Raw genomic sequence first — 16,034 nt, forward strand, 5'->3', positions numbered from 1 at the left:
AGAGATGGAATACGTTTCACTTTATACACCTCGTCGCTGCCTAAGTTTTTCACAATCCAAAGTGTCTCATCTGCAGCAAAGGTTAAAAATAAACCGTAACAAGTTCTAAAGCTTCGGAATTCCTCAACTGCTTCAGACTTTTCTCCTCCTCCATTAGGACCAGAGAATCAAAAGAGGAGACAGACCGTGACAGGCATTACTGCCCATTCAGTGCGTTTCTGGGGCCTGGGGACCACTAGAGGCACTAATGGGTACGGACCGCCCAGGAGGCCAGTTACATGCATCGTGAATTCTGCTCAGGCAAGGAAACCCTCGGAATGAACGGTGCTGGGCCGTGTTCCTCCGTGTCAGCATTCCCGCCCCACGGCCCGGGAACTTGGCAGGGGAAGCCAGCTGAGGCACAGCACGCGGTAGTGAGCCCGAGAGCCTCCCAAGTGCACCTCATCCCAGTGTCCCTGGGGACAGGCGCACAGGCTGGAGACTGCCACCTGGCTCTGTCCCTGGAGCCGGCTCAGCTGAAGAGGAGAGGGGGAGGCAGTGTGTTACCTGTGGTGCCCCCCTCAAGCCCCGCGCCGTAGGCGGACACCAGCGCCGGGTTCCCCGCTTGTCCAGGCTCCCCGACGCGCACTTTGAAGGGACTTCCAACCACGTGGCTCCCATTGAACTTGACGTCGATCGTGTGGACGCCGTTCTCGTGGGGGATGAAGCGAACCGCGTACTTATCTGGGAGAGTGAGCAAAAGCACAGGGTAAGAGCGGGCCCCACCGAGGCAGCGAGGACCCAGGACAGGAAGCAACCCCACGCGGCCAATTTTAAATCTTTCATGAGACAACGGTTCTCCTGAAAGCCTGGCGCCCCACAGGTTGGATTTCAAAGCCAGACGGGCCTGCTTGTGTGTCCTCAGCCAGCCCTCTGGGAAATGCATCCAAATCTCAGGTTCTGTTTCCTCCTCTGTGGCCTCTGCTCAGGAGAACAGGGCCGTTATGAAAGTTCACTTCTTGCAAAGTTTCTCTACTTGGCCACTTTAAGGGGAAAGAGTGGTTCCAACTGGGGCCAATACTCCTCAGTTAAGCTCCAAGCTGGCAACTGCCTCCCCCACACCTCTACACCCTCCCCCGCCCAATAACAGCCAGGTTTTTCACTGTGAGCTTAGGTCACAGCATGAGGCACGGTAACTGTTCCCTGGAAGGGACACCTGCAACATCCATCGACCTATCGTGCATCACCTGACCACCCCTTCCTCCTTGAAGTGCTCGCCTGCGATGCAGGTAGGTCTGTTTTCTCCCTCTTCTCACCCTTCACCCTGTCAGAATTTTTGTCCCCCAAAGCTCCACCCAAACCCTCTTCTCCTCTCCTCTGATGAACATCTGCATGCAACTGCCCATTCACACCCTTCAACACGGCACTTCCCCAACAGCCTCTGACTGGGTACCCAGCACTCCTCCCTTAAAGCCAATACGCTTCAAGGGAAGGCGACCCCACCCCCACATCAGGTATGAGCTTTGACTGGGGGGGGTCCCCCCTCTTTCTCCCCGCCATCCATTAGCACATGGCACGTGTGTTCAGTGTTCGGTGAGACAGGAGGGAAGTTGGCAGGAGACCTCTGGAAGAGGAGTAGCTTAGATTCTGGGAAAGACTCTTGAGGAGAGAAGATTGGTGTGGTGTGACGGTGGGAAATCCGGGGTCTGCAGCCATCTTGTCACCAAGAGGAAGGCCGGTCTCAGAGCGAGCCCCACAAAGCAGGAGAGCGAGCAGGGACATTCGGGGGTTTGGAGGACACAGCTGCACGGCTGAATTAAACTGCTGCGCCTGGGACCCTGCATTTTCCAGGGATGTGAATGAGCAGACCCCTTTATTGTGGGAGTTGGCTTCAGTTGGGTGTTCTGTAATTTGCAACCAACAGCATCCTAACTGTGGCATGCTGACGGTCTCAGATACCAAACTTCACTTGTTGGCTAAATCCCAGTGGCTCTACAGATCTACTAAACTTTCTTATTTGGATATCTTGGGGACACTTCAAAACTCTCATGAAGGCCTCACCTACCCATGGCTGCATCGTCTTTCTACCCAATCACCAAGCTACATGTAACCTTTCTGAATTCACATGCATTCCCTATGGCCAAACTGGTCAACGAGTGTTACAGTTCTCTGGCCTAGGTTCCCCCTCTCCATTCCAACGCTGCTGATTAATGTTATTTTCTCAGACGGACCACTCTGCCTTTCAGATATTTCAACACTTTCTCTATGATGTGGTCAGACTTACACCAAGATCTGATCAGGGCTCCACCCCCACACAGACACACTGTGTCTTCTAAGGCTCCTCAGTGCCCTTTCCTGTTCTGCCCCGAGGGAGAAAGATGTGTAATGCTGACCCTGGTCCTTGATCTCTGCCCTCACTGTACACGCCGCAGGGCCACAGCAAATACCCAATCAGGGCAGTGACTAAGGGCTCTTCCTCATGCATCAGGGCCCACGGTCAGTTCACTTCCTCTGAGAAGCCCTCCTGACCTTGGCAAGGCACAACGCTTTCCTTTCCTGCTCTAACCAACTTCGCCAATTGGTTCTCAATCCTGTGGTCCTGGTGACCACACAGGTCCTCACGTGCTCTGCAGGCTGTGGCCAGGTCCTTACTCGACTCTGAGCTCCTCTTTGTGAGCAAGAGTCACGTCTTGCCAAGTCTTTGACACTTAATGTTCACTGGCAAAATGTCTCAAAGTGACTGACATGGTATTCCATGCGTCAAGGAAGCAGGCAAGATCTTATGCGATTAAGCATCCTGGGCCTCCTGTGAAGTGTCCTGGAGACCCAGATTCTCTTTTTAAAAAATATTTTTATTAAATTTATTGGGGTGACATTGGCCAACATGAACATACAGATTTCAGGAGTTGGTTCCTATGTTACAAGGTCTGTATGTTGCACCACCAGATTCTCTTTTAAATTTCAAGATGAACATCATTGACCTTTTCTCAGAGTGAAGTCAGGTCAAAGTGAACTTATTCATAAGTTCAACAATATAATAAAATCTGTAAGATTTTGTTAAAATATGAGAGAAAATCACAATGACTGTAATGTGAAAGGAATATGAAAAACTAAAGCAGTGTTTGTTAAAAAAAAAAAAAAAAAAAAAAAAGAGGAGGGGGAAGGAGGAAGAGGGAGAGAGGAGGAGGAACAGGAACAAAAACAAGAATAAAAGGGAGGATATTAAATCTCAAAGTGTCCCCCTGTCTGTCCTTGGCAATGTTTACACCCTAATTTACAAGCAATGTCTGGCAAGAACAGCAAAGGGAATCTGAGGGCTCGCTGGCCTTGGTGAGGCCGGCTGGTCCTCCATCAGGATGCATGTTGGGGGGGTGGGGGTGGCGGGGGGGGGTGGAGAGTGCTGGTGTGGGACCGCACACCCTGCCTACGGCTTACCTGGCTCCAGCTCAGACACGTGGCATTCTTCCACGGCTCCGGAGGGGCTGTGCACCTTTGCATCAATCTTTCCTTTTGCCCCATTCAGCCTTATAGCAAAGGAGGCTGGCTGGTTAACCTTTAATCCCGATTCCTGAGAATTTAATACATCAGACAACGTTACGGCTCTCAGCACGCCTGCTCAGTGGCACACACTGACCCAGTCCGGGACTCTGGGCACAGTGCTCCTGCAAACAGGCCCAGCACGGTTAGCCACATCCAACAGGAGCAGGTGGCTCACTCCACATTTCTAGCATTAATATCAGAAAGCAGAGACGCACAGCTGCGTGGGTCTGGTGCCTAGACCATCTGGAAGAGGTTACGGGGTTTGAAGACTTGAGACATCCTGATCAATAGGACTATTGTTTCAGCATCCCAAACAGGTCATCAAAAAAAATAAAAAATAAAAACGAAGGCCCTCCTTTGAGGAGGAGCCTGGCGGCTGACAAAACCATACACTCAGGAATACGAACAACGCTTTATGTCACTGCTATTTTTTATCTGGAGGGTAGGAATGGAGGAACTTTTAACAAACTTGTCAAGGGCTGCACAGGAAAAGGGAGGCCGTGGGCACCACACAGGGCTTCCAATCAGCAGGATCTGGGCCACTCCCATTTCCGGGACATATAACTAACTACATCGTTTAACCTTGAACCTCCTTTAGCCTCAGTCGCCTCATGTGTAAAATGTGGGTAATAACCGGATCCATCTCAGAGAGCTGCCGTGAGGATGAAATGAAGTGATGCATTCAAAGCCCTCAGCATAATGCTTCACCCATACATAAAGGCTCAAAAATGTCAGGTTATTGACTATCAATATGCATTTTTTCAAAATGAATTGACCAACAAACTAAGACCTGAAGCATGGAGGCCTGGAACAGACTGACATACCTCGATGTGGGGATGGGGGGATGAGAAGAGATAAACAAAAAACTTACATACTTATATGCATAGCCCGTGGACACTGGCAATAGGTAGTGGAGGGGGTGGGGGTGGGGGGGACGAGAGCTGGGGCTGGGAAGATAGGGGTAAGGGCGGGGGGGGAAATGGGAGACATCTATAATACTATCAACAACAAAAAATATGTTTAAAATATGCATTTTGAAGTTGTGTGCACCCTTAAAAAAAAAAGAGAGAGAGAGAGAGAGAGAGAGAGAGAGAGACAAGTATAACTGGTGCTAGCCACTGGGTCAGTTTCACTCTCCATGCTTTGTCTCGGAAACTATAGCCTGTCTGGGGGGAAGGGATTAGAAGTTTAGGTGCTTAAGGTATTTTAAGATCAGCCAATCCTGAACAGCAACATTTTACCAGTCAGCAGTTTTGATGTAAACTTGGTTGGGCAGCCACTGCTCAGATGACTCTAAAGCAGCAGGGTTCACACTTCATGTGCAATCGAAGCACCAGGGGCCGTGTGAAAACGCGCATTCTGGTTCCGCCTGGGGCGGGGCCTGGGGCTCTAGGATGCTAGTAAGTTCCCAGGCGATGCTGAGGCTGTAGGTCCAGCACCCGCGTCTCGGACGCAAGGCTCTAAAAACTGGGCTGCCTAATTCAGTAGTCACTGGCCACATGAGGCTCTATCACTGTATATTTAGATTTAAATTAATAAAAATTAAAGAATTAAAACGCAGTTCCTCGCTTCTACTAGCGAGTGGCTACCACATTGCACAGAGAAGATGGGGGCCATTTCCACTGTTTCAGAACATTCTATTAGGCTGCACAGCCCTCGCGGTCACAGACTGGGGTTATAGACCAAACTCAAAATTACAGAGTCTTTGATCGCCAGCCCAGCCCCATCCCTCCACCCCCTCCTCCTCCTCCACAAAATGCCAGCCGACTCCAATTTTCTAAAAAGCCTCAAAAGCAAGACAAAACAATACGTGCCTCTCTCCCCTAACCAGCCCCAGATGTTGCTGTGCGGGCCTCCAGTAAATCTCCGATAAATAATTTACGTATCACTCGGCATCAAGTGACCCGGGAGGAACAGGGACGAAGCTGACCCGCCCGCCCGCCCGCCCCTGCGCCCCGCTTGCCGGATATACAGCCTGCTGCGTACTTATTTAAATATTTACGACCAAACTGGGATGAGGGGACTCCACAGAAAAGCTCGCTGGAGAGGATTCCTGCAGATCAGCCCCCTTTGGACAGAACCGTGACGTTACCTGAATCCGTTTGCCGCTAAATCCTCAAGAGGGAGATAAACACCTCGGAAGATCCGAAAGAAACCTTCCAGGTGCGTGAAGGCAGCTGTCTGCCCTCCACAAGCGCTGGGTTTACCTCCCTCCCTCGGCTTTAGTTAAGTCGGCACAAAAGGAACTTCTGTTAAGAAGCCTTTAAATGAAACACAAGAAAAACATCTGCACCACGGCAACCAGTGGGCACCCCGGTTCTCTCCAGATGAGGCCTCTTCAATCTGTGGATGGTGATCCTGGCTGGGGCTCTGTCACGTTGGGAACAACTAGCAGTACCAGTGCCCCTCAGGGTGAGGTGGAAATCTCAAAAATAAACCACGTGTAGAGACTAGATCCAGTGATATCGCCCGTCCGAGATATGAGACTGGGTTTTAATCAATCCAGGATTTTCAAGAACTTGGGGGCCGTGGAAGGCTATTTAGAAGGCCCTTTAACCAGAAAGCATACTTTGAGATTCTGGTGCTACTGCACAACTGAACTGCTGCTACTCCTGGTTCAGACACCTCATTATTTTTCAGTGTCCTGAGCAAAGATGCAAAGCATCTCCCAATGGTTCTTAGTTTGGCTGAAGGCCCCTCCCTATGCAACCTTGAATTCAGTGACCTGTTTAAGACAGGAGAAAAGTTGCATTTCCTGGCATTGCAATAGGTTGGACTATGCAGCCACCTGCCACAATGCCAAGGTGGGGATTAAGGAGGCCACAGTTAAGACCTCATGTTCTGGAACCACAAGACCTCACTCTGCCTCATGCTATCTGGTTTCTGGTAGCCATAAGCTCTCTGTACCTCAGTTTTTCCATCTTTAAAATGGGGTCAAGTGAAGCCCACTCACCAGGCTGTTGAAAGGGTTTCATAAGGTAACACTGACCAAGTTCTTAGCAAGGTGCCCAGCACACTTATTATAAATAAGTCATCATAATAAAATAAAACACAATGGACTTCCTTGAGGAAAAAGAAGCCAGTAACTGCAGGCTACACATCACTGGACTGTTAGCTTTGTTTTGAAAGCTCTCCTTAGCCCTTAACCAACTATTAACGGGCCTCCTTTGTTTCTCTTGAATAAATATTTAAAAAACAAACTTGTCCCCAAACACTGAGCTGTTTTATTGACCGTGGCTCTGTTTTGTTCCCTCAACTGCCTCCTGTCCTAACCGAGTGGGGAGCTGACTCTGCCAAGAGAACGGAAACATCTGTGGTCAAAATGGGCTGGGACCCTCAGCACCGACGGGGATTGAAGCGGCCTCGGGAGTCCAGGGTCTCACTGGCTGGCCTGTGGCCAAGGACATGGATGCTTCCTTGCGTCTCACCTGAAGGCTCATAACAGTGAGGCGGCGGGCGTCGTCCGAGGGCGCGATGACCGGCACCAGGTAGGGACTTTCGGGGATGTGCTCATCGTTAAACTTGATAGACACCTCGTAGTTACCTGTGGGGACAAGAAAGTCCCATCATTTCAGAGATTCAGGAAGGCGGTTACAGTGAGGCCTCCTGTGAAAATGCCTTCAGAGAGACCCTGCCCTCCTCCATGGCCTCGCCGATCGGTTTAGGGCCAGTTGCCTGGCTCAGGCAGGGCCAACATGGAGGGCAAGGGTAGAGATTCTGAACTTGAGTCCTCAGGGTTCCCCAAAGGGCCTCTGTAGAGAACGCAGGAGATCCGTAAGACCTGAATGGGGAAGAATTTACATCTTTGCTTTCACTAAACCTCTAGCTGATATTTAGCATTTCCTTTCTTTAGAAATATTGACAAGAAACCACAGCACATTAAAAGTACTTGTGACAGCCCAGCAGTGTGGCTCAGTGGTTGAGCATCAACCTATGAACCAGGAGGTCACGATTTGATTCCTGGGCAGGGCACATGCCTGGGTTGTGGGCTCTATTCCCAGTGGGAGGCATGCAGGAGGCAGCTGATCAATGATTCCCTCCCATCATTGATGTTTCTACCTCCCTGAAGTCAATAAAAATATGTTAAAAAAAAAAAAAAAAAGTACTTGTGACTTTGTCACCAACAAGGTTCACAGATACTTTCATATCATTTTACAGTTTTACATATACCTTGACATCTCATTTATACTCATCACTATTTTGAAATTAAGATAGTCACCCAATTTTTTTTTGAAATTAGGGTAGTCACCCAATTTTAGATTTAATGTATCAATGAAGACATGCATACCTTGATATATTACATATTTGTTCCTGTAAGATTCTGATAACTGCATTTTGATATAATTGATTATTATAATCCAACTAGTGCCCTGGTGCATGGATTTGTGCACATTGAAAGGAAATTAATTAGAAGGTGGCCGGTGGGGTGGGACTGGGAGAGAAGGGCCAGACATGCTCTGGAGCCAACCTCCTGTGGTCCCTCCTGGGCCAGCCGCACCTGAGGTGCTGCCGCGGCTCAACGGGCATCTGCAGAGTGAGAGGGGTCCTTCGGGCAGGTGGGGTCCCTTGGCCTGGCCTGTAGGGATCGGGCCGAAACCGGCTCTCTGACATCCCCCAAGGGGTCCTGGATTGCGAGAGGGTGGTTCTTGGGTGACACACTCTGGAATCGGGCACCCTCCTATCTGGTTCCAGGTGCATTACCCGAGAACCGCTGCTGCCAAGTCACCGCAGCTCGGCAGCTCCTGCATTGAGCATCTGCCCCCTGGTGGTCGGTGCACGTCATAGCTACCGGTCGGACAGTTGGGCAGTTGCTTAGCCTTTTATATATATAGATGTACTTTGTATTATGTGTTTCAAAACAATGTCCCCATAGGCTTTAGATGCCAGAGGAGTTCATGGTACAAAACGTAGAGGACCCTGCTCCAGGGAGGGCAGATACCAGGTAAAACCCCTCTTCTGGGCAGTCCCACAGGCCAGTGGCCGAGGTTGGGCACAGAGGTTGGTCAATGGGAAGAATGAGCAGCTGAATGAAGCCCGAAGCAGACAGGCTGAGGGAGAAAGACAGACAATGAGAACTAGAATTCCTGCCCCTTGGAGGCCTGGCTGCATTTCTGCCCCTGGATTTCTAGGCAGCGCTCCACGTGCCCGCAGAGATCAACTCCTTTTACTTGAGCTCGCTCCACGGGTTTCTGCTCCTCACCCCCGAACCACCCCCAATCAAAGAAAAGTCCTGAGTTGGCTCCTAAATACATACCAGGCTCTTGGGCAATATAAGACACACCGCACGACCCGTTTTTATGGTCATCAAATGTGATCTCAGCCTTGCTGGGGCCTTCAACAGCGATGGAGAGGCCCCCCGCGCCTGCCTCCCGGGTCCAGATGCTGAACTCGGCTGAGACAGAGAAACACCTGGTTAGTGGCGGGGTGTGGCTGAGGCCCCTCCTGCCCAGCCCTGCAACGCTGGTCACTCTCATTCACAGGCCGTTTCTCTCCCCGGCCCCAGCAGCACCCAGGCAAAGGCACTGCGTGTCTCCTAGGCCCCACCCATGACGACACAAAGTTCGCGGGCATCTTTTGAACACACCCACGCCAAGCCAGAGAGAGAGGAGCATGTTTAGTTTTGTCCCCACAGGCCTCCCCACCAGCACCCACCATTGAAGGCACCTTCACAGTGGGCTTTGTAGAAACCTAGCGTGTTCCACAGAACATCAGCCCTGCAGGCTGCTCTGCAAATAGCCTCAGTCTTCCGCCCCCCTCTGCTCCAAGGCGCACCACACACAGTAACTGATGACAGGCTCCTGCCATCACAGGTTGCCCACCGGGTCAACGAGCAGTTGCCGGATGAATTTAGCCAGAGAAGCCTCGTTGCAAAGAAGGCCCCTTAATATCACCCATCAGGCTCTCACACACACAGTCGTCTCCTCAGAACAGGGTGAGGAGTGCAAGGTGCGCACACCACCAGCTGAGCCCTTACTCTCTCTTCAAGGAAAAGGCCTGCGGATCGCTCACCTGGAACTCCTGCTTCTCCCCTCTCCAGGCCCGGGCCTCCTGCCCGGACCTTGTGGGCGCCGCCCTCGCCCAGCGGCCCCACAGTGAACTGGAAGGGGCTGCCGGTCACGTGCTGGCCGCGGTACTTGACGCTGACAGTATGCACGCCCATCTCCTGGGGCACAAACCGAACACAGTGCGAGTTCTTCCCCACGGGCACAATCTCTGCTTCCGTCACTCGGCCGGAGGGGCTGGTGACGTGGGCCGACATGTCGCTGCTGTCAATTTCTGAGAGGGAGTGAGAGGTGGGGGGAAGGAGAAGGGTTAGAGTGCGGGCCCAGCAGAACAGGACGTGCAGGGCAAGCAGCAGAGGGCCAGGCGGGTGCAGCGTGGGGTGTGGGGTGCGCAGTCTGGACGCCTGCCCTCCCGTCTCCCTTAAATCCCTGGGGGGCTGTGGCCAGCAGGGAAAGAGCCAGGCCCTTCCAGGCACCAGTGCAAAGAGCATTCTAGGGGCACTGAGCACTTTCACAGCCTTCCTGGCTGGAGTGAATGCCACACATCAGTTTCAAACCAGTGCCTGAGCTGACAGTTACAGCACATAAATACAAAAACTCCGACAGCTCAGATGTTCCTAAGCCCGAGGCGACACGTGGCCATCGTCATGCTCAGAGGGGCAGAAAACACAAGCGGTGCCATCCTCCTCTCACGGAGCCTTGGCATTTCTTCTCGGCAACAAGACGAAATGCGTTTAGAGGAAAAGGTGAACGAACACGTGCCAGTCCCAGCAGCCAATGGGAAACCGTGCGTGAGCAGAGCTCCGAGCAAACCCAAGACCAGACGCCACGCTGCAGAAAAGCGACGCTTTGGGTCACTCCCCCGCAAAGCAGACCACGTCTGCTCTGTCCGAGGGCTCGTGCCATGCCAAGGGCTGTGCCTGCACTGACACGGTGGACACGGGCACGCCACATGCTGGTGACCGAGTAATGCCATCACCTAGAGCCACGCGAAACTGCACCCTCCAGCCCTACGAGATCTGGGCTGAGCAGCGCAGGACTGTGAGCCCTGAGGACAGAGAAAGGGAGGGAGGCTGAGGACAGGGTCCCCCCCACAGGGCCTGGGACACCTGAAAGCTGGTGAGCCGTCCTCCATTCTAACTGACAGAAGAGAACCATTCAGGCAACAAGGGGAAGAGTGAGTCTCACCGAGTCCTCTGGTGCCAAGTCACTGAAAAGGGTGAAAAGGAGTCGAGAGCCAGAGAAGCCTAGAGAGAAAGGGTAACTGTCCACATCACACAAATATAAGACTCCCAGAGGCAGGGGGAACAGATAATTTGCAAAACGAGCGGAGTAAAGCAAAAGAAGGCCGTCCCTTCACCAATGAGCAGGGAAGTGAAGCGCAACCCTGGACACCATATTTTTCCATCTGATTGATCCAAGTGAGAGGGAACACCAGTGCCCCGTGCTGGTAAGAAATAGGGAAACAGGCGCCAATTCACGGTCTGGAGGGCAGCTGGCAAGGCATCGCAGCATCTGAGACACAGCGGCCCAGCAGTCCCACGCGATGTGACCGCAGCCTGGCACAGCGGCCCACGGCGCAGATCACTGACTGCAGGAGCTGAGGCACAGACGTTGGGTGCGTGTGAAATGAGAAAACCCAGTGAAGGGTGGGGCACCCAGACACGAAATGCAGTCCCGTGGAGTCATTAACCAGGAACTTTATGGTCACGACCCAGCTCTGTTCAAGGGGTCCTGTCTGGACACCAAAGTGATGAGGCTGCTACCACATTCACACGTGACTGGTGCCTACACAGGAAGAACCCGTCAAATATTGCTCAGAGGGCAGAGCAAAGCTACGCGACATACTAGGAAAGATGGGAACCCCGCGCAGAAAGGGCCCCTCGCCAGACCAGGACGTGAGGGTCATCTGGAGACTAGCTGGTCCATCCCACAGAACCTGGGCAACCAGAGGCTCAGCACGTGCCAGCTGCGGGCAGGGGAGCCCCGGTGCCTTCCCTTTGGGGGGATTCCTGTAGAGACCGACCCTGGGCCACATTTCAGAAAGACTAGGGCTGTTTGCTGACTAATCTGGCCCCATGGGGAACAATTTATGGCCCAAGGGCTAGATGTGCCCCCGCCCCCCGCCAGCCCTGCAGCATAGCCCTCATTCCAGTTTTAGGAACGAAGGAGATGAATGGGAATTAGAAGGTGCTGCTGGGCTGACGTCTCTTTAAAGCTTCCAGACACCGGCATCAGCAAGGCCAGATCTCTCACCGAGGTTATTCTGTTCGACAAAAACTAAATGAAAAGTCTAAGAGCGTATCTAATTCCCCCCAGGGGATGCAACAAAGCCATTTTCATTTGGAAGAAGAAAAAGATAGCAGGTAAACAGATTTATTTTTCCTGAATGGGCCTCTGTGAAAATAAGTATTAAAAACACTATTATAACTGAAATTTTAAAAGTCAGTCACCCATAGTGGCTCCCCCACCCCTCCCGCCCTGATCCATGAGCCCCTCCTGCTCACCTGGGATTTTCAGGTTCAGGTCGCAGATGCTCCCGACAGTGGCCACAGATGGGGCTCGGCTGGTACGGGTGATGCTTTCCTTCACTCTCCCCTCCCCACTGATCTTCACGGTAAAGGGGCTCCCTGCAAGAACCGAGAGGGTCTACGTGAGCAACCCAGAGGCCGAGGTAGAGCCCAGCCCTTACAGAAAACAAGCAGAGAGGGCAGAGAGGGCAGAGGGGGCCACGCGTACCGGGCACGTGCTCGTCGGCGAACTTGGTAGAGACGATGTAAACCCCAGGCACGGTGGGGAAGTAGGAGACCTTGCAGGTGCCGTCCTCCAGGTCCTCTGTCTGGATGTCGACTTTGCTGGGGCCTTCCACCGCCAGGGATATGCCACCGTAACCTGCGACACAGAGCCGGGGGCTGTTTTGACAGCAACTCATTTGGAAGGGGGAGCTCGGTGCATGCAGAGCGGACATCTGACCCCGGAAACTCATACTGCCATTTCCAGAGAGCAAAAAGAAAGTCACTGTGGCCCTAACCGGTTTGGCTCAGTGGATAGAGCATCAGCCTGTGGACTCAAGGTCCCAGGTTCGATTCTGGTCAAGGGCATGTACCTTGGTGGCGGGCACATCCCCTGTAGAAAGTGTGTAGGAGGCAGCTGATTGATGTTTCTCTCTCGTCGATGTTTCTAACTCTCTATCCCTCTTCCTTCCTCTCTGTATAAAATCAATGAAATATATTTAAAAAAAAGGAAGTCGCTGCAATCCCTGCTGCAGACAGCCCGCGGCAGAGGAGCTGGTTCAAGGCTCTGAGAAGTCCTGCAGTGGAACAACCTGCTGAACATGACTCTGACCACAGGACCATTTTCTGGAGGAGGATGTCCTACCGTTCCTCGGAGCACCTGTCCTGCAGAACCCACCGGGGAAAACACTGCCACACGCCTCCAAGAACGGCATGTGCTGCCTCGAGGGCTCATCGCCAGCCACCGGCCTGAACATTTGAATTTTTAAGCTGCCCTGGATCTGTAGCCAGGGGACCACGACGACAGCAGATATGAAGGTTTAACAACATGAGCATCTGCCCATCCGGACCAGAAATTGCCCAGCCCCTTCCCCCAGGACTATGGCTTTGTCTGGAAGTCACCAATTCAGCCATCACTCAAGAAGGCGGAAGATGAAGGCGCTGGCTGTGGCATTAGGCTGAGGAGGCCCAGACTACTCAAACCATCTCAGAGAGGAAACGGGAAGAGATTCATCATTTCCACGAAAACACTGTGAGCAGAACACGGTCCTGGCCAGCTGGCCCAACAGCCTTTGCCGGGGATGAGTCCAAGAGACCTGGGGAGCTGAGAGCAGGGTTGGGAGTACAGATAACGAGAGAGAGAGAGAGATCTGGGAGTTGTAGTGGCTCTGGGTTCAAATGCCAGAAGCAGGGGGCTGTTGACCCCTGTGAGCCTCAGGTTCCTCATTTAGAAAACAAGACAACACCTACTTTCCCGGTGGTCATGGGGCTTACGCGATAATGCAGGTATAAGGACAGACAGTCTGAAGGATGCTCAGAAAGAAAAGGGAGTTGATAGGATGAAAACATGAAGAAGCTTGAACAAAAAGCCCCGGGCCTTTCGCCTGGGACCACCCACGGACCTGCATCTCTTGTGTCCACGATGAACTCAGACATCTCGAAAGTCCGGCCTTCTGACAGGCCTCGGCCGTAGACTTTGGCTCTGCGGGCATCACCGATCTCGGACTGGACCACCATGATGGACACGGGACTGTTGGCCACGTGGTTGCCATTCTTCTTGATGCTGACCAGGTGCTCACCCACCTCCCGGGGGATGAAGGAGATGCCTGGACCGGGCACACATCAGGGTTTGGAAGAGGAGGGACAGGGGATGAAGGAGAGGAGCTGGGAGGCAGACACACTCGCCGGAATGGACATATGACTCCCTAACTTCCTGGCTACCCCAGAGTGTATGGAAGGGTGGTCAACCTCGCAACACGGAAACGCACTCATGTGACCCAGCAGGCTTATCCTATCACACTCCAGGGCGCTACCTACTTCCCCCGAAAGGACCGAAGGAATCCCCATCTCCCACCAAAGGCTCCCAGCTCAGCCCAGGAAGGCAGCCGGGCTCACCGATGTGGTTATTGGGCAGCCTCTTCAGGAGACAGGGCTCGTCACGGCCGGACGGGGCCTTAATGCTGGCCGTCAGCGTGCTGAGGTCGGTCTCGCTGATGTCCAGCAGGAAGTCGGCGGCAGAGCCCAACTTCACCTGAGAGCACCGTCTGCTGTCATCTGAGAAACACCCCCCAAACACAGCCCGTCACACGTGGTCACCCGCGCTCCGCAGCCTTCACCCCACATCTCGTTTACAGATGAACAGCCTGAAGCAGTTACCAAAGTTAAGTGAAAAAGCATGCCTCATGGACCTGATCAACAATGAATGACTTCTACTTATGCCTGGTGAAGGGAAGGCCAGATGCTGGCAGGAGCTGGAGCCTGAGTCCTCACAGACCACTTCTTAAATGAGTCTTTGCCAGTGAAGGCATCTGCCACCTGCATGCCATCCCCTTGGGCATTTCCCAGGTAAACACTCATCCTGCTCCATACAGGGCTGCTGGCTGCTTCGCACAGGCCTGAACAACTCAGGGGCAAGGCCTTCGCCCTGTGCATCTTCTTTATGACCCACCGAGCGCAGGATCCGAACACAGCGAGCACACAGGTGACCGGCAGGCCTCTGAGTCAGATAACCTCAATCTGCACCCTAGAGTACCCACTTGGAAACCTGGCTGAGCACTATCTCTCCAAGCCTCCGTTTTCCCATCTGTAAAATGGGAGAGAATAATTATCCAGCAGTGATGCAGAGGGGCATCGGTGAGCCCACATATTGGTGCAATAAGTATTATTTGCATGCCTCTATCTGGGGGCCTTCCATTGGCATGCAGGAGTCAGACTGGACAAAATGATGGCCCTCCAAATGTGAGTGCTTTTCCCTGGACTACCAGCTGAGGGGGGATTAGCCTGCCCAAAGTTGGCCTTGCACCCCCAGTTTCTCCCCAGTGAGTCTCTGTGAAACATAAACCCAGGCATCTAGCCTGCTGCCCCTGGTCTGATGCGGAGACAGACTGCCGGGGTGGCCAGGCCTCCCACGAGGAAGCCCCCAGCAGGTCAGGCAACCCTACCTGTGATCTTGGCGGTGAAGGGGCTGCCAGGGATGTGCTTGTCATTGTACTTGACCAGGATGCTGTAGTCGCCTGGCAGGGTGGGCAGGTAGGTCACTGTGCACGTCCCGTCTTTGTTGTCAATGCAGCTGATCTCGGCCTTCGAGGGCCCCTCGATAGCCAAGTCCAGACCCCCTGTGAATGGGAGCAGGGAGGGCGGGCCATCAGGGAGGGTTCCCTTCTTCCCACACGGACAGCAACTCATCCAGGGCAGCCCTGAGGTCGGGAGCGCCAGACTGGCACAGGCCATGTGAGCCGCGGGCAAGGGGCGTAGGTCAGAATGAAGTGACTATGGCACCACACCCCACCTCCGAGTTCTTCGCTTATGCCTGGTGAAGGGAAGACCAGATGCTGGCCCCGAAGTCACCCCGAAGGTCTCACTGCTCTTCGGAATGTGCGGACGAGAAAGGGCTGGAGCCCCGCACGTCAACCGCACATATGGAAGCGTCACACACACTGCCATGCTGGTCAGGCTGGAGGCCATGTGGAGATCCCATGAGAAACACAGATTTTAAAATCTCCACAAAGACAATGCACATGCACCCAGAGCCAAATAACTCATGTGGTCCCGCGGATACACGTACATGTGCAAAAAGAACAAAACCAAAAACGTCATCAGCCAAAACACTTAAATTTCAGGCAAATCACATAAAGCATCTCACAGCGTGGATCTGATTTCAATCAGAACCCCAGGAACTTCAAAAAGTCCTGTTTTGGGTGGAAGACAGAGCAGCTGTGCCTGAGATTTACATGAAACAAAAAAGATAAACACTACTACCCAACAGCCTTCTTTTTAAAAG

At 52.8% G+C, this 16,034-nt stretch overlaps 1 protein-coding gene across 8 annotated transcripts in view; it reads right to left on the reverse strand.

Annotated features, from left to right (window-relative positions):
• FLNB (filamin B) overlaps positions 1-16,034 on the reverse strand; it is a 137,167-nt gene that overhangs the window by 11,203 nt on the left and 109,930 nt on the right. For all 8 annotated transcript variants that reach the window (XM_059663127.1, XM_059663124.1, XM_059663123.1 and 5 more), the window contains 10 exons: positions 15,196-15,369; positions 14,150-14,308; positions 13,657-13,860; positions 12,261-12,413; positions 12,029-12,151; positions 9,529-9,795; positions 8,774-8,911; positions 6,948-7,063; positions 3,415-3,547; positions 547-723 (listed from right to left, as the gene is read on the reverse strand). In XM_059663127.1, coding sequence (XP_059519110.1) covers positions 547-723; positions 3,415-3,547; positions 6,948-7,063; positions 8,774-8,911; positions 9,529-9,795; positions 12,029-12,151; positions 12,261-12,413; positions 13,657-13,860; positions 14,150-14,308; positions 15,196-15,369 — 1,644 coding nt within the window. The remainder of the gene's footprint in view (positions 1-546; positions 724-3,414; positions 3,548-6,947; positions 7,064-8,773; positions 8,912-9,528; positions 9,796-12,028; positions 12,152-12,260; positions 12,414-13,656; positions 13,861-14,149; positions 14,309-15,195; positions 15,370-16,034) is intronic.

This window comes from Myotis daubentonii, chromosome 14, assembly GCF_963259705.1.
Source record: "Myotis daubentonii chromosome 14, mMyoDau2.1, whole genome shotgun sequence".
In the NCBI taxonomy this organism is placed as follows: domain Eukaryota; kingdom Metazoa; phylum Chordata; class Mammalia; order Chiroptera; family Vespertilionidae; genus Myotis; species Myotis daubentonii.